This window comes from Lissotriton helveticus, chromosome 8 (assembly GCF_964261635.1).
Source record: "Lissotriton helveticus chromosome 8, aLisHel1.1, whole genome shotgun sequence".
Lineage (NCBI taxonomy): Eukaryota > Metazoa > Chordata > Amphibia > Caudata > Salamandridae > Lissotriton > Lissotriton helveticus.
This window is the reverse complement of record NC_136069.1, coordinates 1,552,157,306-1,552,179,811: the sequence shown is the minus strand read 5'-3', so window position 1 is coordinate 1,552,179,811 and position 22,506 is coordinate 1,552,157,306. Positions and strand designations below refer to the sequence as shown.

Sequence of the window (22,506 nt, the reverse complement as noted above, 5' to 3'; positions counted from 1 at the left end):
GATTAATGTATTTTCGAAAAACAGATCATAAAAAGGAAAAACACTGTTTTCATTTTAGTTTTTTAAATTGCAGCGCCAATGATGTACAGTGGCCTTCCTATCACAATGCTTGCTGGCAGTAGGTGTCCTGACGTCACAAGACTACTGTAATAAGTTATTACGCTTGAACAGCTACCTCATATTTCTTACCGGTGCCTCGAAATGTCATAACTCTACTGTAATAAGGAAATCAGAGAGGGGTTGTATACTGTGATGCAAGGCTCCCATGTGACTATATTATGATTATATTACAGATCATATAGTGGGGCCCATTTAATAGGCGAACCACTGGAAAATGGTGTTGACAAACACATCTTCTCCTGAAGATAGCTCAGAGGCTCTTTTCAGAAGTGATGAAAGAGGAGAGAGTGTTTGTGGGGCCTGCATAGGGTGCATTTTGTATTCCTCCACAACTGATGTCGAAATCTATTCACTTGATCGCTTTCTTTATTGCTGTCGTCAACAGCACGTCATGGGTTGGAATAGGATGCAACACCTACTGTAAAACCACACTGATGAACACATCTAGTTCACGAATCGCAAGAGAGTCTCCAGGTGTTTATTTTGAGTATACGGCCATTGGCGGTAACCTGGGGGGACCGGGGACAGATAATTGCTCGCAAGCTTAGCCGCATGCCTGAGCGCAACTACATTATAAGTCTTCTGCGGGATGCAGAGCCCGGGAAGCATCTCCGCTGTGGACCATTAGTACTGGGTTTCCATGGAAACGTCATCTCTGTCTTCAGTAGAAAGGCTGCAGTGTTCAGTAGGACTGGCATGGCTCCAAGGGATGTGGAGCAAGGGTTTGCAGGCCTGTGAGCTCTCTGGCGTAGCCGCTGGTGACATTCGGAGTGGGGGGTAGGGACCAGGTCTTCCTTGATGCTCCTGGGTGAATGGCGACAAGCATATGGGGCTCTTCTCCGATGTATTTACATCGACTGCGCTTCATCAGTTGCGACATATCCATCTCGGGGACCCTTACTGGGCATTACTGTGTCTTAATGCCCAGAGGCAGGAGTCACTACAGACACTTAATGGCTCATAAATTACTGTCTGTTTCAGAGAGGATGTAGTTGCTTCGTCGTGCTGCGGTGAGGTCCTTTATCATCCATTAGTGTATTTAATGGAATGTTAAGAGCAAGACACAAAGCTTCTTGTTTTAAGACATGCAGGTCATGACTGACCATGTACTCCATGCTCTGAAGGTCTATCTCAAAAGACAAGGGGAGTAACCTCAGGAAGGTTGACACTGCTGGGATATTCAGGTTTTGTTTTATTAATGATAGTGGTGCAGGTCAATAACACTAGGTATTGACCCTCAGTGCCTATATGACAGGCAAAGACCTATACCTTGACCAGCTGTGCAGTCACTAATGGTCCAGTAATGCTCTTCTTGGGTTGTATGACACTTGTAATGTGGTATTCGATAATGACCATAGTCTAAACGCCTTATTTAGAGTTTGCCAGAGCAGGACAGACACCAAAAAGTGGTGGACGACTCATCCACTGTATTAAAAGTTCCTTGGTATCAATGGCACTATAAATACGGTGAACGGCTCAGCTACAGGTTTTTTTGTGTGTCCGGCTCTGCCAAGCTCAAAATAAAGCCGTAACACAAGTGCTAAGTGTCTTAATGTGACACATTTCTGATCAAAATGGTACTTTCTACTACGAATAAATGCATTAATAATGGTGGAAATAAGAGATTGATTGATTGATTGATTGATAAAAAATTTATATTGCGCAAAAACAATAACCCGCAGGTATCAAGGCGCCTAACAATAATATCGAAAGTCTAAATCAATCATCTTTACACATAGGCTTTCAGAAAAAGACGAGTTTTTAAGGCCCCGCGGAAAGTCTGCAGGGAGGGTAAGGACCTTAGATCCAGGGGAAGATCATTCCACCATTTCGGAGCTAGAGTGGAAAAAGCCCTACCACCCCATCTTGCTCTTCGCACCCGAGGGACTGACAAAAGCATTTTCCCGGAGGAACGCAGATTCCTTCCAGGAATGTAGGGAGAAATGATAGAGCCTACTCCAGAGACACAGTTTCTGGCAATAGCCCTGTATGTCATACACAGGACCTTGAAGCGTACTCGGTACTCTACCGGGAGCCAATGCAACGTTTTTCTGGCCAAAGTGGCCGATGAACGGCTTGGAACATCCAAGACAAATCTGGCCGCGGCATTCTGGACCACCTGCAAGCGCTGCACGAGGGTCTTATTAAGCCCCGCATACAGCGCATTGCAGTAGTCCAGACGAGAGCTGATGAGCGCGACGGCTATTTGTTTTCTGGACTGCGCAGAAAGATATTTCCTGATCCTTCGCAGGGTATGGATAAGGCCCCAACAGGTGGAGATGGTCCTACTCACCTGTCTGCTCATATCCAGGGCAGGATCTACCATCACCCCAAGATTCTTCGCGGATAAAGTGGGGGAGGGGCACACTCCAAGTGAGTCAGGCCACCAGCTAGAAGACCAGATGTTTTCGTTCCCGCCAAACACCATCACCTCAGTCTTCTCTCCATTCAGTTTAAGGGAGTTCTGTATCATCCAGTGACCAACCGCCTCCATACATGATCTAAATTTGGAGGCGGTCTGCACATCTGAATGGGAGAGAGAGACGAGTATTTGAGTGTCATCAGCATAGGAGACTACCTCCATCCCGAAAGTTCTTATGAGTCTGGCCAGTGGGGTCACGTAGATGTTAAATAAGGTCGGACTGAGAGCCGACCCCTGTGGGACCCCACATAGCACAGACTGGGATGGAGATAGGAACTCACCCATCTTGACTCTCTGTTCCCTCCCAGTAAGGAAGGAGGTTAGAAGGTCCAAAGCTGCGTCCCTCACCCCCACGTCCCTCAGACGAGATGAAAGAACTGAGGGAGAGAGGGTGTCAAAGGCGGCAGTTAGGTCTAGCAGGACCAGGAGGGTGGTCTGGCCTCTATCCACTGTCGAGCGGATGTTATCAAACACGACAGTGAGGGCCGACTCGGTGCTGTGTTCCCTCCTGAATCCATGCTGAGAAGAGTCAAGGCAGCCCGAGCTTTCTACGAAAGCAGCGAGATGCTTATTTAGATGTATCTCAAGCATCTTCGCAGGGGCGGGAAGCAGCGAAATAGGTCGGAAGTTTTTCAGGACTTCCGGATCCAGGGAGGCCTTCTTTAGCAGGGGTTTGATTACTGCTTTCTTCCATTCCAAGGGGAAGACACCATCTCTTATTGCTAGGTTCATAATATCTAGCAATGGTGGTAGAAGGGACTCCCCACACTGCTTGATGACTTTCAGAGGGCAAGTATCCAAAGGGGAACCAGATTTGATCTTTTTAAGCAGTGCTTCAAGATCCTGCAATTCTAGCGGTGGAAAAGAATCCAGGATGTCCAGAGGGGAGGCATCGAGGGCAGGTACCTTCGGTAAGACCAGGGAGGTGGGCACACTAATACAAGCTCTTTGCTTCTCAAGAGCTAGATGGATATCAGAAATTTTAGTGTGGAAGAATGAGGCAATCTTATCACATAAATCCTGCGAAGGAATCACAGGGTCCGGGGATTGTAGTGTGACTAACGAGTCGACAATTGTAAAAAGCTCCTTCGGCGAGGACAGCGAGGTTGTCAGGGAAACAAAGTAATCTTGTTTCGCCTGCACGATCTCGGCCTTATATCTCCTGACAAGGAGTTTGTGGGCCTCTTTATTCTTAAAATCCCAGCTGGAGTGCCAAAGCCTTTCCTTCCTCCTTACTTCCTGCCTAAGGAGTCTAAGGGAGTCGGAAAACCATGGAGCCAAAGGTCTCTTCCTTGCTCGGCGTCGGGTCTGTATAGGAGCTAGCTCATTCATAGCTTCAGTTACAACTCGTTCGAAATGACCAACTGCAGTCTGTACATTATCCTTGCCTTTAATGGAAAGGCTAGCAGTCCAGGGCGCAAAAGAATGGCTGGTAATGTCCCTAAGATTTCTAGCCGTAACCGTTGCATGGTTCCCTTTTTTTCTATCATTTCTCCGCAGATATTCCAGATGGAATGGAACTGCAAAATGATCGGACCAGGATAGATGCACTGGGTCCTTAGTGGTTATGCGACCGTCATTAGAGAAAATACCATCCAGCGTATGGCCTGCCCGATGAGTGGCACTGCTGACGCGCTGCGTAAGCCCACAGGAAGCCAGAGCCTCAATAAGTCCTGAGGTATCTGGAGTGTCCTGTTGTTCTAGGTGGTAATTAAAATCACCCAGGATGGAAAAGTTTTCTCGGCCAAAGTATGGTTCCAGAGCCTGAAGAAGTTTAAGGGTAAAATCAGTCCGGGGACCTGGTGGTCGGTATAATAAAATTCCTTGAAAGAGAGGACACTGTGCTTCCCTGATGGAAAAATGAAGGGCTTGGAAAGAGTCCGGGAAGTCCAGAATAGATGAAGTATGACATTGAAGGTGGTCTTTATGGAGGATCGCTATACCACCTCCCACTCGACCCTGTCTATCAAGTCTAGCCAGGCATTACCCTTCAGGGACCGCTTCGATTAGATCGGGGCCAGAGGAATCTTTGGCCCAAGTTTCAGTGATGAACACTAGGGTCGGATTTCTATCTAAGACCATTTCCCTAAACATGATCTTGTTTTTAACAAGAGAGCGGGCATTTACCAGAATACCTTCTGCTATCATAGTTATGGGCCCAATGGCACCAGGGGACCCGAGAGAAGAACTACGTAGGGGATTGGAAGGCCTGGAGTTAGGGAAGCAGCCACAACTTAAAGGGAGGAGTAGGTTGTCTGGTTCCAAAGAATGCATACATCCAGCTCTACGGGGTTTCAGTCGCAGCATTTCCTGGCGGGAATAGCTGTGCAGAGAAGATGTAGCATCAGCAAGATTAAATCAATAATAAGATAAGATCAGCAAGAGTTCAATACTACTAGTACAGGCCATCCTCTGAAGTTCTCTCTCCATAGACAACTGACTTAATGCACCCAAGGGCACTTCGCTGAGCCCTACTTTATTTAATGTTTATATGGCCCCCCTGGAGGACGTAGTATCCCCATACGACATCAAAATCGTCAGCTACGCTGACGACACGCAGCTAGTGGTTTCCCTATCCCACCTGGCCGACAATCCGGATACCCTGAACTTCTGCTTGGCAGATGTTCACACCTGGATGGGAGAATCCTCCCTTAAGTTAAACGGCTCAAAGACGGAAATACTGCTGCTGGGAAGTAAAACCACCCTTCTCCCGTCGCTTAGCTGGCCGGGATGTATGGGTGATCCCCCGGCCCCCAAAGAAGCGATCAAGAGCCTTGGAGTCTGGCTAGAACCAGACTTGTCATTTCGCACTCAAGCTAAGAAAACAGCAGGAGTGTGTTATGCCTTGCTTAGGTCGGCACGTAAAATCTTTCCTCTCTTACCGTCAACATCGAGGAAGCTGCTGATTCAGGGTCTCATAACATCTAGACTCGATTATAGCAATGCCATTTTTTTGGGCGCCCCTGAATCGACCTTCAAGACTCTTCAACAGGTCCAAAATGCAGCGGCAAGGCTGCTTATGGACATTCCAAGGACGCATTCAGCGAAACCGGCACTGAAGGCGCTGCACTGGCTCCCTGTGCGGGAGAGAGTGACTTTTAAGGCGCTTTGTACTGCCCATAAAATCCTCGCAGGTAAAGGCCCCCTCATTCTAAAAAACTTAGTTACCCCATACAAAGCAAGCAGAACGCTGCAATCAGAAGGGAAACATCTTTTACAAGTTCCTAGAGTCAAAAAGGCCCGTACGGGCGGGAGAAGATTCTCTTTTAATACGGCAAAGCTCTGGAACTCGCTCCCTCTAAAACTACGCGCTGAGCCCTGCATACTGAGTTTCCGTAAAGGTCTTAAAACCTTCCTGTTTCCTGCATAATGTGTCAACTTTGTCCCCATTACCATCGGATGTTGTCTGGAAAGCGCCGGGATGCCCAAGGGTAGCTGCGCGCTATATAAGATTTTAAATAAATAAATCTTGTTTTCAGTCTCCACTCATGACTTCATACCGCAGAACATTTGTATCTGTTGGTCGCCGGTAGGGATCAGGAAATCTTTATGGCAAAATGCAAAAATGGAAGAATAGAGTTATTTTCTAACTTGTTTTCCGCCCGCTGGAAATCAGTACATGCGTAGTTGCACACTGCGACTCAGGATTAAATGGCCAGAAACAGAGTCCAAACAGGAGGCAGGAAATCATGTTGGCATGACAGCAGGGACATGTCTGATTAGTCACAGAAAAGCCACTCAAAATGCTTCAGACAATATTATATTCTGCCCTGGTATTAGGCATTTTGGTGCCTGAGGTCAGACCCCTCAGAATGGACTGCCTTTGGCATTCCTTTACTTGCCTTGCTGTGGTCTGTGTGAGCTGTGGTGCATTTCCCTTGGAGCGTGGTGAGCCTGGTCAGTGCCTTTGGCTGGGTCCCATGCTTTCTTGTGCTTGTTTGCTGAGGTGAAGACCCATTCCTTAAATGGCATATCCGCGTGGGGATCCATGTCTGAGTTTTGCTGAGTGAGGAAATCCTGTTGTGATCATCTTTGCCATATTCTTATTTCAGATTCATATACTTAGACAACCATTTTCATAGTAAAGTATTTAACTCCTGTCTTTTGCCCCCTTCTGCCAAAGTAATGCACTCTTCCAGAATTTTCAGTGCTCTCAAGTTTGCTTTCGAATAAGCAATTGCATTTTATCATGGCGCTGGACTTCATTGTTCTTTTCCCTCAATTCTTTAGACATTGTTTGATATTGCATTATGTTTTTCCTTGCTGGCCTCTCTTTGGAGTTCAGTTTATTGTCTGTTATCCTCTGTACCTTACCATCTTCTGGTGTCTAGAATCTTATGCGGCATTAAGAGGTTGGGCTCAAAGCCTCAAAACCATCATCGCGTCATAGGCTCGCCTGTTGATCCTTTGGGGGCATCTCTTTTGAGGACCACGGACGGGGAGATTCCCCTTGTGCTAAGGAAGGAGCAATATGTACACTGCCTGGCCAGCTCAGCCCCATGTCAGGCAAAATTTAGCGTAGAACCACCTCAGGCTATTTATAATCTCAAATTATTCAAAATGTGTATTTGAATTTGTCATTTATTTATCCCAAGGATTTGTGGCAGTCACACAGTACATAGGTTTTAGACCACAATGCGTGTGTATATTATGCACACAAGTTGATGTTGATGCTCATGAGCTGGAAAGCGGCCTGAGTGTTAAGTGATGGGTGAGAGTCGTCTGTGCCCGTGTAAGTAAGATGGGTTGATGAGGTTTGTAGAAGGAGATGGTTTGTGCCTGGTGAATGTTGCTGTTAGCACGTGTTAAATTTGCAAATCAGAGTCACTTACCTTGAGGGCTTTGTCTCCCATTCGGAACCAGCCAGCTCGGTGCCTGAAGGTGAAAGTTGCAAGAGGTTGAGTAGTGTGCATCTCATTGAGTAGAGGACCTGGGGAGGTTGGAAGGAATACTCAAGAGGACCTAGGAGGAAAAGGATGAAGTACTGACCTTTGCTGGGGACTAATGCATTGATCAGGGCTTTGGCTGGCAAAGAGTCTAATGGGGCAGGTCTTAAAAATGTGCTATAGGTGGACGATAATGGCGTCCTTAGGAAGGGTGTGTTCAGTGTTTTGAAGAAATGGGATAGCATAAAACTGCATTTATCCCTATTATCCCATGTCCGCAACAGTACATGTACAAGGAAAGGTGGTGATCAATGCAGGTCCATCTAACCGTGTTTGTGAGTTTATAAAGTTACCACAAGGATTTAACTATTGATTTAATGCCCCGGCTCATGGATGATGGGACTACGTAAGCTACACTTGCCTTTATGTACAAAAAGATCAAAAAACAGAATGGTGCAAGCTTCTGTCGTTAACATGTGCCGGGTGAAGAATGGTGTTGTACGTTCGATAACAGACTGAGACCTGGGATTAAAAGTGCCTCAAAATGTTGGCTCAACAGACTACACTTACTGGGTAGGCAAGGATGAAAATGGAACATAATTTGTGTTAAAGTAGATAATGTGATTATATCTGTCTGTGGTGGTTTAATGGCTATTGATTCAGTCTGGAGAAGATCACGGAGCTTCTTTAAAACCCAAATGAAAGCTCCTGCAATCTTCTCCTGTTTAATTGCATTTGTTACAATCGAAAGCATTTTGAACAGAAAAGCGATGCATAAGGAAATTGTCAGAGGGGTGGTTGCATATAAAAATGGAGCGGATGCTTAGTTTATGAGGAATTTGACAATGCCATAGACCATTGATGCCCAACGTAGAGCCAGGAATGCTGGACCGATGCTAGGTTAGCCGGATAACCACTTACTTGGAAAATTCGTACTTTATAGATTTACTTATGTATAGTTTTCTCAGGTAGATATCCTGAAAATTTGGCAAGAAGCGGTCCTTTGAAATCTGCACTCCCCAGACATAGATAGAGTACTTCAAGAGAATATTGCAATGTTTGTTTTTGTTGTGTCAAAGGCAGGTTGGGATAGCTTTAAGAGTGTGAAGGGGACTGAAGGGTCATGATGGAGGCATGGAGGAGGTGTTTATGGTCTTAATGGTCAAGCCATGCACAAGTTGGGGTGGCGTCGACATGTTAACTTGCATATCTAGAATTTTGGAGTTTAGATCCTAGTGAGGTCTGCAGTGGCTTTATTTTTCCAAGGTGGATAACTTAAAAATTATTTGCAATGTATTTTGTGTATGAAGCGCCTTATTGCGCTCTCAAAAACCAAGTACATTGATAGAACTGGAAACACTAATCCATTATGGGTGTTCTGGCTATAAGTTGCGGCTTGATCATCTGATGATCTGGTAATTTGGAAGCACTGTAGTTACACCTTAAAGCGCTTCTGCTTCACCTGACTGCGCTGACTTTTTTTTCCTTTTTTCCCCTCTTACTTTCAGAACTGTTCTTGTGGCATATTGGAAAAAATGGTCGGTTAGAAACTCTCCAGAAATTAAAAGAAGGGACACAGGAAGCGTATCTGCCACAAATGGCAGGTAAGAGAAAATCAAATACTAGGAAATTGTTTTTTTTAGTGGGAATTATCCCATGATCAGTTTTGTCCCCTTTTTAAAAAATATTTTTTTTGCTTCCAGGAGCATAGTGAATTCCAAACATAATTACGTATTTTGTGTAGCTTTACTTTATATAGCATTGTAATTAGAAATGGATAATATTACTCACCTTAGTGGTAGTGAGTTTATTGCCCTTGAAAATAGAAATATTCATTAGCCACGTACATTCTGAATGATTATGCAAAAGTGCAGTCCTACCCGGGCTCAGTAGTGGCTTGCTAGGAAAGCTTCTGCATAATTGCCCAGTGACACCAGGGGTTGTCTTGCCACTGCTGTTTCCTTGACAGACTAGAGCATGGCACACTTACTTCTCTAGTGACTCATTCCAGAAACCCACCTGTAATGCTGTAAGCACAGCCTTCTTTCACTCACTGGTTATCTCAGTTTGGTGAAAATCTCCATGAGAGTCTCTTAGCACAAAGTAGATTCTCAATATAATTCTCCTCAACTTCCTAATGCAAATAGCCCATAGCTTTCTTTATTGACATAATATGAAATATGTTGTCCGATTTATGTCTGTGATGGCTGCAGCATGACATTGTGTACGATCATTAAAGGCACCTCTCCTAACTAAGCCGGTCAAAAACGCCAAGCGGCACACTACCAGACCACCAAGAAAAACAGATACAGCTTCATGCTCCTCTGACCAGATTCTCGAAACTTTAGAGCACACACTTTTCTCTCATTTCACTTCCATGGACATTAGGAGTTAGTCACAGGACTCGACCACCCCCTCTCATTACAAGTCCTTGTAGAGAGACTTAGAACTTGTGGACATCGCACAGCTCGCCGGGTCAACCAGTGGCGCCAATGACACGAACTCAGTCACAGAGATCATACCGGTAAGGCTGAACATCCCACTAACCTTTGCACTGGAGTTTAAGTGGCAATCATAGTTGTGTGACACCCCTATGGTGCTCCCTTTGCAGCCCAACTAACTGCACAGGTGACGCAGACACATACTCTCCTCTCATCATTTCAGAGCACACATTTCATCGACTTAACCTCGATGGGTGTTGAACAGTCTCTTGTGACCTGAATCCCCCACCAGGCAATAGGAATGGGGCCAAGAAGCTATGTAAAGGGCAGAGATTTGTTTATTGTGTGAGAAAAGTTTTGTGGTGTGAAATAGGGATCATTATTACTATGATAATGGTTTTAAAATGGTAGAGCAGTAAACATGTCCAGAAGAAATTCAGCAATCCCTCAATTTATGCCGATCGGTGGGAGAGGGAACAAGAATGCACATTTGATGCTCACTCTCGACTGGATCTGTAGGAAACATGGACATTCTCTGCAGGTTTAGATCTTTCTGTCCTCATGAATTCAATGGGTTGCACAAAGCCTGTTTTCCTTGAAGCGTCCACAGATCGTAATGAGTGCTTCCTTTCCGAGTCTGTGCATGAAGACAGAGGAATCCCCTTCACTGCGGGGCTGATTCACGAAAGCATTTATGAGCACAGGAAGTAGTTCCACAGAAGTACTTTTTTTTACAACTTTTACATGCCTTTGTGAATTGGGCTGAAACGTCCCACTTAATATTACCAAAAGCACAAATAAGGCACAGTTGTTTCTTTTTTAACTAATTCTATAAGACTACTCCCATGTTAATCCAGTCTTAGATGTTTTGTGGCCAATGTAAGACATGTAACAGTGCGTAAAACATTACTGCAGGATTACTTCTTTATATGCTCCATAATGTATAACCACATACATGCTCCCATTTCTACTTCCAAATAGACTTACAGGACAGAAAAGATGAGACTGGAAGTCTTATGCTTAAGCTAACCCTTTTATATTACGAGAAATACATCTCTGCATCTCCATAATTCTACCATTTCAGAAGAGGATAAACCTTGTGCAGATGGTAAAAAGCCTTCGTTGGTCTTCGAAGGCCTTTCCACACACCGTATCACAGTAATCTTCTTAAGCGTCCACATGTCATTGCCTCAAATTTGAGACCAGACTCTAGAAACCGGTTCTCATTGTGAATGGCCTCTTAATTCCGATCGGGCCGGTAACAGCCGTCATCAGCCCGATAAGAATTCCATGGTACCGCCCTGGGCATGCACACTGAATCTACCGAAATCTCTGGGTAAAACTCCAGTGGAACATGAAAAATAACAGATATTTTTGAACCAGAAATAATACTATCTCTGCAATTCCTTATTTCTCTGAAGAGCCTGAGAGTTCCAACTAATATTACCAGAGTTATCACAACCTTGTGTAATCAGCGCTGCTATAGCAACGGCCACAGGAAGCGAGGGGTGCATGCCTGGATATCTGCTTCACTTACAGAGTTTCATTGGTGATCATTTCCCACCCCCATGTGGCTATTCCTGTGTTAGGTACCACCACCTATGCTATCTTTGTAAGCACTGTGAAGCAGCCACCAGTCTACAATACACAAAAGGCCAATTTATTCATTTGAAAAGTGTTATATAGTGCTGTCTAGACCCGGAGGTATCGGAGCGCTTAACATGAGGACGCGCATTGTTTCAGAGCATCGTTACAAGTTACATAGTTTCAAGTTACACAGTTTCACAGCATAGTTACAAGTTGCTGGAGCGTAGTTGCATGTGTTAAAAACATATATGTAAGGGAAAAAGCAGCAAGGGGAGAGGGGATAGGAGCAGGGGAGGTAGACAAAAGAATGAAAGAGGTGGGGGAGGGTGAAAGAAACACAACCGGGGAGACAAGGAAAAACAGTGTCCAACATCCGGTGTGCTGTGATCCCAGTGGAAATGGTGCCATTCCCACACCTCTGCTGTGTGTGGCTCCCCTGACGCTGGGTACTCTATCCGAGGGGTCTCTGAGGCTCCAGGGTATAATTGCCGGATCCCTCCCCAACAAGGGGAGAAGGAGTGCTTTGGTAAAGGACACATGGTTACAATAGTTACAGTTGCAAAAGTCCAATGCAGAAGAAACAAGACCCCAGTAGAGCAAAGAGGGGAGGGGGAAAGGGTGCTGGGAAGAGGGTCAGATCTGGCAGATCAGCAGTGGGAGTGTAAAACCTCGTGGGTACATGAAAGGCCAACTTCAAAGTCAGAAATGTGTTTGTGGGGAGCGAATTTCTAATTCACAAAAAATCCCTGGAATACCCGTGGCAGTTTTTGTTTTCCAGGATCCCTCACATGCATAAAAGGCATATAAAAGACCTGCATGTGGAATTTCCTGGTTAATGTGCATGTATTACAACATATCCATTTTCAAGTTTAACTTCTCTTGAATACCTTTAAATGGAGTCTCCTGCCGCTTCCTCTCCTTGTATATGCACTTACCAATGCCTAAGAGAGGACTAAATGTGTCCCTAGAAAACCACCTTCAAGTGGTGTTTGTGTAACCAAGACCTATGTACGTGTGTTCTCTCTCATTTTGCGAGCAAACTAACCAACACAATGCTGACACTAAACTTGAGAGTGTGTAAATTTAACCTTAATGGCTGAATTTGCACCTTCACTTATACCCTTGGTGAGTGTAATATTCCATTAATGTTGATGCCCTGATTCATGAGTGTTTAATGTTGTTTTTTTCTGCATGCTTAATCTGCCCTCTGAGTCCTGTGGCAGCTTTTGGGTGTAAATAGCGCTCTATATTTTTGTCAGTACATTTATATTTTCAAGACCCTGGTAACATCTGTGAATACAATTTAACTCTAGTGGGCACTAAAAGTAATTTCGTAATTTATTCAGATGTTGTTATATTGAATCTTTAAACTGTTTTTCCAAAAATATTACACTTTTACCGCTGTTCTAAAGGATCCATTGCTTGTGTGCGTTTTCATGATTTTAGAACGGCACTTGAAATCTTTCTTCCACATTCCCTAAGGCTGGTTGGAGAGCGCTGCGGGCTGTGCCTGTAGCACATCACTTTGTCCGCCTCGTATTATCCAAAAGGCTGACTACTTAAAATGGAACATGTACAGGTGTTATTATTTCTCTGTTCAACTGTTTCGAGCCAATTGAGCCTCCTTGTTCCAGTTGGTAGGGTGTGTGACCTGCCTAGAGGCTATATAGTTTAATGCGCAGTCATTCGTGATGGTATGGAGAAGCACCACCTACCCCTGGAAAAGATCCTCCAGAGAATATAATATGTACTTTGTATGGTTATAACATACACTGCGCATGCGGTGGGATTTCCGCAAGTTGAGTTATAGACCCTCCAGCAGCACACCACCGGTTGGAGTTGCCACATTCCTGCAAAAAACCTAAAAAGTCCTCTTTTAATGCATGGGTAGTGGTCCATCCTCCAAAATGTAGTGTTGCTTGGTCCAGTAGAAACTGTTACACTATTAGAGAATCCCTGTTCTTGTAGTCATGGGCAAACATTCTTATCCTGGTTGATGCAGGGTCGGCCATGGGCAAACATTGGGGCTGATTCACTAAAGCAGTTGTGTGTATGAGACGCAGTATTGCAGGACTACTCCAAGATGCCTTTGTGAGTCCGCCCCAAAACTTCCAACCTCTTGTAAGTAAAGGTGCAGCGAGCTCACAGTTCTTTCAGATTGTTCTAATAATGTGTACCTGTTCCCCAAATCCTCACATTTTATACCCATTTAAATGTTTTGGGGACACTTCACAACGGCATGTCGGAGTACGTAAAGGTATATTATAGATACTATTTTATGAATTCCAGAATTCTGCAGATGGTGTGAATGAGAGCATTGCTCACTTTTGAGACTATTGTCATTTGAGGCAAAATTATACTGGAAGCCTTTAAAATCTGGGGTGTCCCACCTCTGAATACCCCCTGCTGCAGAGTAACTGCCCCTCTGTGATTGTGCTCTCCATGCTGTACCTTAGAAAAAAACACTGGTTTTAACCTACTATTATCTGGAGCCCTCCTGTTAAATACATCTGAGTGTTTAGATTGGCGCTCTACACTTTGAGCCCGGGCAACTGCATGGCATAGACTCATCGGAAGGCAGCCAATGAAAATGTTGGACAAGGCTTCTCTTCAGGAAGTGGCGAGTCCTGCACAGCACCCATCAAGAGGTCCAGAGTGAATAGAGAATGGCTAGAAGTTTGGACAAACACTGGTCACTGCTGAAGCTCTTAAGGACACGGGGCTGTTGGTGCCACAGTCAGAGTCGCGGGGATACCTTGTGCCCCCATCCTGCGGCTTGTGATGTCTGCGTCCATTTGGCCTGTAAGGGAAGCTTACAGTGCTGCTGTCAGGGTTATAGATATCAATAGTGCATTATATTCAGGAGCACCGGGGCTACACTGCTTCTGTGATTGTTGTGTGTTTGAGGGAATGTTGCACCGCAGCTTCCTGCGCTCTGTGTGAGGGAAGCTTGCAATTCTGCTTTATCTGTTCTGTGTGGGAAGATACAGTGCTGCTGTACTATTTCTTGCACTGCTGTTGCCTGTGCAGTACCTGTGTTGTGTGTGAGGAGATGCATTGTAGCATCAGTTCTTGCACTGCTGCGGTCTGTGCTGTACCTGTGTGAGAAGGAGGCTTACACGACCGCTGTACCCGTTTGTTGTGAGAGGAGGTACAGTGCGGCTCTGGACTAGGTCTTGCACTGCTGGTGTCGCACATACTGCATCTGTGGTGTGTGTGTGGAGGAAGCTTGCAGCACTGCTGCTGCACCTGTTCTGTGTGTGAGGAGATTCAGTGCGGCTCTGGACTAGTTCTTGCACTGCTGCTGCCTGTGCAGCGCCTGTGAGGCTTACAGTACTGAAGCTTGCAGCACTGCTGCACCTGTTCGGTTTCTGAGGGAGGGGCGCGCAGCAGCATCGGCTGTACCTGTCAGTGAAGCTTTGGCCACACAAAGGTCAGAGCCGGTGGCTTTGCTAATGCCCTTCACACAGGGCGCCCTGCCACTGTCAGATGTGAGGCTGGCGGGTCGGGGTGAACTTTCGCAGCATTACCGCGCGCCTTCTGTTCTTGACTGCATTACAGATTAGTACATGACATTTGGGAGGAATGGCTCTGGAAAGGTTATGAAAAGCCTGCATGTTTCTTCGTGCGTTTAATGTTTCTCCTCCGTGATTTAAATAGAATTTGCATTTTTTCTGTTTTGCTGAGGAACACTAGCGTTTATTGTATATTCTTGGGTTTGTGTTATCAAAGGTGTTTTTCTTAACTCTTTCACGTTCCTCTGCCTGACATTCCTTGGAGTTTGAGTGTGTGTTTGTGCACATTGTTTCGCATTGGTCATGAGTCTGTTTTAATAACACACACACATATATATATATATATATATATATATATATATATATATTGTTAACTTTGTGTGCAAAGTAAGAGTTCCCAACATGCAATCGCGTAGTTGTACATGTAGTCTGTGGAACATCTCTCTGTATAGTTACATATGACCAGATTGACATCGGGTTTCGACACCTTACCCATCCTATATCGCAGAGTACGCAATCCATGGATCTCACACTTTATTTTGCTTCTTGGGGCACTTCCCCGACTTATATACAAATTGCAGCACAGTCGTCCATTCCTCGTGCCCCTTCCTCTATCGAGGGAACCTCCAATGCCGTGCAGTGTCTCTTATGGGGATATGTAAGGCCTTTGCCACCAGCAGCCTAGTGCTGGTCTTGCCCGCCCCCGTTCGTCCATCAGCCCCTACATCACTAGTTGGGGTTCCTGTACAATCTTCCTCCCTACCACCTGCGTTAGTACGATGCAAATGTGATGCCAGTAGTTTTGTACTATCGGGCACTCCCATATTGGGTACAAGAATATACCCATGTGGATTTGCATCTTTCAAGGCTCTGCTTCATTAGTTCGAGCCTGGGCAGCCCATGCGTTGCTTTGCGTGGCATGCTGTATTCAGGTAGTGACTTGAAGCTCCGCCCATGTCCCACCCATCTTTTCAATTGGCTCCTGTCCTTTCTAAATCGTTGCTTTTCATTCATGAATAGGCTTAGTAGACCCTCCTTGGTACCGCGCGGTCTGCATTTGTAACCGCCCATGCGGACTGGACTTTTAGCTTGTGTTGTTACACGGTCTGATTTATCTAGGCTGTGAGCACGGTTTTCTTCCATGATTTGCCTCGTTTCCACCCATTACTTGCTCGACACCCGTTTTTATTTTAATTACTAATAGCAGTCCGCTTTAACTATAGCGGCCTCATTTCTTTTTTTATTTGCTTTAGCAGGGCAGTCTGCTTTAAGTATAGTGGGCGTGCTTCTTTATTTAATTTTTGGCAGCACGGTCTGCTTTAACTTTAGCGGCCTCGCTACAAAACATTTTTTTCTTTTTTTGCAGTAAAAGCCCTCATACCATGCTTTTACTTACCGTACATAATGGCCCGCCCCTTTCTTTAGACTCTGCAGGCGTATTCAGGTTACAGTGAGCGGCGTCTAAAGAAAGGTACGCGTCCTTCCTTAAAGTGGAAGCATGGCATGGTACGCTTTTACCAACAACAATCATTTGTTTGTGAACAAAATTTTTGGGAGTAAAAGCGCCCTATGACGTGCCTTCAATTTAATTGGCGGCCATGCCCCATTTTTTTAGACGCGGCTTGCTGTAACCTGAATACGGCGAACAGCGTCTAAAGAAAGGGACACGGCCCCTATGAAAGCAGTCTCGCATTTGCGAGAGTTTGAGCTATTGACATTAGAAATGACAGTGCCTTTGATATATGTGTTGGCTTTGAAAACACATAAATAAAAAGGCATTGTCATTTACAATGCCAATAGCTTAAACTCCTGCAAATGCGCGACCCGTTGCATTGTAAATGCTTGTTTTACTCAGTCGTGTGCCCCATAGTATACTCTATCGAGGTATCTTCAATAACATATTCTGTACACATTTTCAAAGAAAACTGAACAATATTTATTATATTCGTGCTCCGTCTTCTAACAAGAACCTGCTGAGTGATTTGCAGGGGATTGAACTGTGACATGACTATTGCAGTAAATACAAAAACAACAAGGTGATGGATGGAATGCTTGAGTTAATCTGAGCCACTGACGATTGCTCTGGCCCGCATACTCATCCATCGTTTTTAGCCCACCACATGTCACCGATAACCTCCACACTACTCAGAACAATAAGGATCCTTGAACTAGCGTAAAAGAAAGGAACGGAAGACTGGAATGAGAGATGCGAAGAAGAAAACATGAAATACCCCTTGGAGGCATCTCTTATGGAGAATCTGTCTTACCCGCTTGACTGCAGACCTGATCCTATAGCACATGCATCTGTCTCCACATTTCATTCTGCATAGCTTAACTTCCACCCAAATGCATTGCTGTGAAATGCTTTAAAATGTTTTGTTTCCAAAATGTTTAACATCCAAAAGTTAGGAAGAAGCACGAGGATGGATAGTCCAATGACACAGTGTAGAAAGCATGTGATACTTGTCTGGGAAATCTCTAATTCATTATTGATTGCCAGGTATATCATTTTAAATGGCTATAAAAGTTAAAAGATAGCATTCCATCAAGAATGTTCAACTTTTTGTTTCCACAACTGTATCCTTAGAAAGTATCCTTCAACTCTATCACTTCGTACCTCCTAGATTTCAAAGCCGGAATCTAGGAATATTTTTGAAAATATACATTTTTTTTTTGCCTCCTGTTATGCATTTGAGTCGAATTGTTACAGTGGCAATAAGCTATTTGGGGGTATATATCACATTTACAAAAATGGCCAGTTTCTAAGCCAAAATGAGTGAACAAATTCCCCAAAGAAGTGTTATTTTGAGGTATTTCATTTATTTATGTTTCTGCATTTCCTATTCCATCTTAGTAAGGAGGGGGCTAGAATTTGGGACAGAGCAGCTGCATGGCTTGATTCTATGCAATGTCCCATTTCCATGCTAAGTATGGGTGTACTTCCCATTACAGTAATGATACAAAGATATACTGGTGATCTGATATAAACACTAAGATGAAACAGAAGGGCGATGTGGCTTATATTGGCTGTGTGGTAACATTTTGGGAGAGGGTCTAGTAGTTGTATTTTTGAAGATTGTACTTGGGTGAGTATAAAGGAAATAAATATGTAGCGTTTAATGGAAATAAATAAATTGATGCCATGATGATGATATGGGTTTGTATACGTGGGGAAGAATGTCTGCGATAATGACATTCTTTCCCTCAATCCACTGGTTAACCACATTTATGCATTTAGCAGATAGGTAGGAGGTTACTGCCCTTTTGAGATTAACCCTGATACCTCTGACCCCCCTTATTTCTGCTTCAGATGTGCTGCATCACTGAGACCATCCCATTGAATTTTCATTGAAGCATGTCAATGATAACGTTAGATAGCATCACATTGTACCTTTGCTGACACGTTCTGCGTGCCCTCCTGGCAGCCACTGTGGAAAGGTTTAAAAAAAGGTTACGTGATCCTTAACATTGTGGTGATCAGCACTCAAGAAATATATTCAGTTATCCAACATCGGATCTTTGATATATTCACATGCATGAATCATCCCCCATCCGGCTTTGAATACCCCATAATTTTTCAGAAAGCCGTATAACCTAGGAATGCAATAGCATTTATTTAGTAGCACATTCACCTCATTATGCACTGTCCAGCCGTCATCCAATGATGTAAATGTTTTGAACACCACACCCCTTAGAGGGAATTGGAGCTCCGAATTCAGCTACCTGTGTGTGTGTTGGAGCCCCTTCCAGAGCATTGTCCCTTGGAAGGCTTTCAACACATGATATAGATACCATTCTTGATTTCTTTGTGTTTCCATTGATCGCTCCATCTCCCATTCCACCAAAGGAAACCATCCGGGAGATTCTTAGTTCAAGAACAGTGGACAATTCGTTGTTTCCCTAGATTACTCCATTTTCCGTTGCACCAAAGGAAGCTCCTGGGACTTTCTTAGTTTTAGATCCGGGGAAAATGTCTTCATGGTGAAGCATGATGCTTTTCGGTGTATTTATAACCTCTTTGGTTCAGATTCCAATGCATTCCAATTTGGAAACCCTCCCGCTGAAGGCCAGTGAGACAGTGTACTGCCACCTCTTCAGAATCATTCTAGCCTTTTAGCAGATTTGTAAAATTATAGTGGCCTAGACAAGCCATGCAAATTGAGTTTCCTTAAAGAGAGTATCACATCACAGCTGAGCAGGCCTATAATTTTACTGTCATTTAACAAGTTGCAGAGACTCTCAAAATTCAGATGCCCGGAGATCATCTTCAGTATTCCCTATTTATTGAAATATTGACATGTAAATTTACGTCTGAACCAATTTTAACTTTCAGTGTGGCTTTGCTTCCTTACATTACAGGAGCTTCTGGGATGCCAGTCTGCTCCTTCAGTATCTTGATATGTTTCAATCAAATATAAGCCTACGCCTTCAGAACCAGTGTGTTTTAGCTCACCATTCACCAGAAAGCTTTGTGTAGGGGTATCCTGAGAACAATTTCACATTCCCCTTTGCTCCACCATACAGATCCTAAAAACTAAACTCTTTAGGGTGTAAGGTTTTTGCCCCAGGCAGCTTTGCATCCCCCAATGCTAATCATTTGCTGGTAACCTGCATGTACACAGTTTGGGAAACGGCTAGTATTTCAGTCCACATTCTTCATGTACATGACAGACTTCTTAATTTCAACGATATAAGATGAGGACGGATGCTGCCAAACAGTCAGTGCAAATTAGACTTGACATAACCGATTTAGTAGCATATTCAAAAGGTACTGGGGTAGTCAACCAAAGACACACCATGAGAGCCGCACCATTGTTTCTGGGGATGTGCAGGTCAAGCTAATGGACGTACAATACAGTAGCCAAAGATTATTTGGTGAGAAGGTGAACAATTCACTTGAATACTTTAAACCCAGTGAAGCCATTACTTGAGCTTTGGAGGTTAGCTTCTTAAACCAAATATTCCAACAGTAGTGTCAAATATTTCTAGGATACCATCACCAGGCTCAAGGAAAAAAGCTAGCTACCCCTGTTCCAGCCTCAGTAAAAACAGTTATTTTCCCCTGATCGGGGCAAGTGATATGTCCGACACGCAGAACCAATCCTCCTCCACGTCTAGCACCCCAAAACCGCTCTGAGTACTCGCCGTAAATAGATTTGATTGTTCTGCGTACCTCGGGAAATGGGAACCAGTGGGTCTTTCAGTTTGTTCATGGGAATTACTCTCTTTCCCTCCTCAACAAACTTTCGCCCATTCCTCCAAAACCCTCTACCCTCACCCCCACAACTTTCTACCTCTACCCCACACTAATATTTTGGTGCAGGAGGTCCCCCCCCCCTTCTAGAGAAGAGTGCAAAGAAAAGCGTTCCCAAATCTCAAGGAGATAAGGGCAGTTTGCGCTAGGTCTTAGTGCTGTAGAAAGTGGTGAGTATATTAGACTCCACTACTGCATGATTGGATAGCATTGTTATGTTATGTTATTGCCACTTTTATAGCGCACAAATCACCCGGGGGCATCCCGGCGCTGTAGAGGAACATCTGAGCAGGGGGATCACCAAAGTAATTAATACAAAGAAACTTTCAGTCGTTTCCTAAAAATATTATAGTTGGGGATCTCACGAAGAGTGATGGGTCATTTATTCCAGTATCCTGGGGCCAGGTAAGAGCGAGCCTTGCCACCGGTGCGCGTTTGGCGCACCGAGGGCGTCACATCCCAATTCCTGCTTGTTAGAAAATGGATTCTTAATTTGGAAAGGCATAACCCTTATCAACTCAATTAACACACCCTAGGTAGATTTCACAACATTTCTATATATACATTTCTACATTTGCACGGCAAAGAGACTTTCCTGACATGCTTCTTTTAAACTGCAGCCAAGCCCACAGTGGTGCTCTTTAAAGCCATATATTTTTGTCAAAGATGTGGGTGGTATAAATTCACACTGCATTTCACATGTGACATTTAACTTCCATAATACTAATGCAATTTCTGCGTAAACTCGGTGGTGTTACTGGAAAATTAAATACATCAAAGAATAAACCAATTTTACAGCAGTACAGATTTAGGGACTAAGTACACACACTGTAGCAGTGAATATCTGTGTCATGGTACAGTCATAATACCTGCAAAATTAAGTTACATAACGAAATGAAATATCTGTGGTGACCAGGCAGATGGGGCAGATATGCTACTGCTGCACCCATGCAGTTTCTTTGGTTTGTGGGAGAGGGGCACTGCCAGTTTGCTGTGCTGCCCTTCGGTATCTGTAGTCCCACAGGTCTTAACCAAGGTGTAGCAGTGGCTGGCCTTCATTGCAATGCTATCCATCATTACACATGTCTAGCTGGTGAAAGCAGTATCTCCAGAGCTAGCCTAGTCATGCAATAATCACCCTTTTGCAGCAACGATAAATTGACTGACATCAATCCCGATACCAGCTCGAAGGATTTGCATTATAGGGTGATTGTGTGCAAACAGCTACTGTAGTCTTCCCAAGCCGAGTGATTTTGCCTCATCTTGCAGGTGGTCGTTATTTTCAAGTTATTTTCAAGTACCAACCTCTTCAGCCAGCAATGTGGTCCTGCGTTTGTTTGGCTTGGTGGCGTCCTGCATCAGTGTGCTTCCTCGGGCTTATCTCTTCATTAGACCCCTTCAGTGGATGCAGAGGAGTCCGTGGAATCGGTTCGTTGGAGGACATTTGGACAACATGGAATTGCCGTCCTCTCTATTTCCAATTCTGGAACATCTGTTTGTTTGTTTATTTTTCAAGGGGCAAATGGAAAATCATTTGCAGTAATACTTTAACAATGAGCCAAGAAAGGAGGGAAACAAGCATTTGCAATGCAATAGATTTCGCAAATGCGAGATTTTGAGCTATTGGCATTGTAAATGGCAATGTCTTTTATAAAATTAAAAGGCATTGTCATTTACAATATGAATAGGTCAAACTTTGGCAAAAGCAAGGCCTACTGTATTGTAGAGCACGTTGTGCGTGAAGCCGGCGCCGCGCTCACGAATAAAGTTAAGTAAATAAATTGAGGCTGGTGTCCCTGAAGTGGGCGGGGCGACCACCATTATAGTTTAAAAAAAAACAAAAAAGGGTAAAAGAACGTCACCATTGGGCCATGAGTGCTGTGGAGTTAGCCACTTTTAAAGTTAGAGCGGCATATCGCTCTATACGAAAAGCAGCCACCATGTGTGGGCGCGTTGCAAATACAAAAAAAGCAGCCGCCATGGACCCCATTAGTGAAAAAACAAAATAGTGCTCACCCACTTATAATGTGGACCGTAAAAGGACCAGTCGTTATTGGTTTGCAGACAAGACAAATGCAGACAAGGAGGTACCCAGGAGGGACTAACAAGCCTATTTACGAATCAGAAGCCAGCAATAATGAAGGACAATGACACAAGCCAATGACAGATATGGGCGGAGAGTGGAAGGGGCATCCAGTGCATACTCCAATACAGCATGCCTCGCAGAGCGAGCAGCACATGCACGCGCTGACCCTCGGGCTCGACCTAAAAAAGGCTTCAC

At 44.3% G+C, this 22,506-nt stretch overlaps 1 protein-coding gene across 2 annotated transcripts in view; it reads left to right on the top strand.

Moving 5' to 3' along the window:
* FAM168A (family with sequence similarity 168 member A) overlaps positions 1 to 22,506 on the top strand; it is a 457,874-nt gene that overhangs the window by 341,087 nt on the left and 94,281 nt on the right. Inside the window, exon 4 of one of the 2 annotated variants that reach the window (XM_078658556.1) lies at positions 8,937 to 9,032. The exons of the other annotated variant lie outside the window; for it this stretch is intronic. Within the exon in view, the coding sequence (XP_078514682.1) occupies positions 8,937 to 9,032 (96 nt within the window). The remainder of the gene's footprint in view (positions 1 to 8,936; positions 9,033 to 22,506) is intronic. 2 annotated transcript variants of the gene reach the window in all.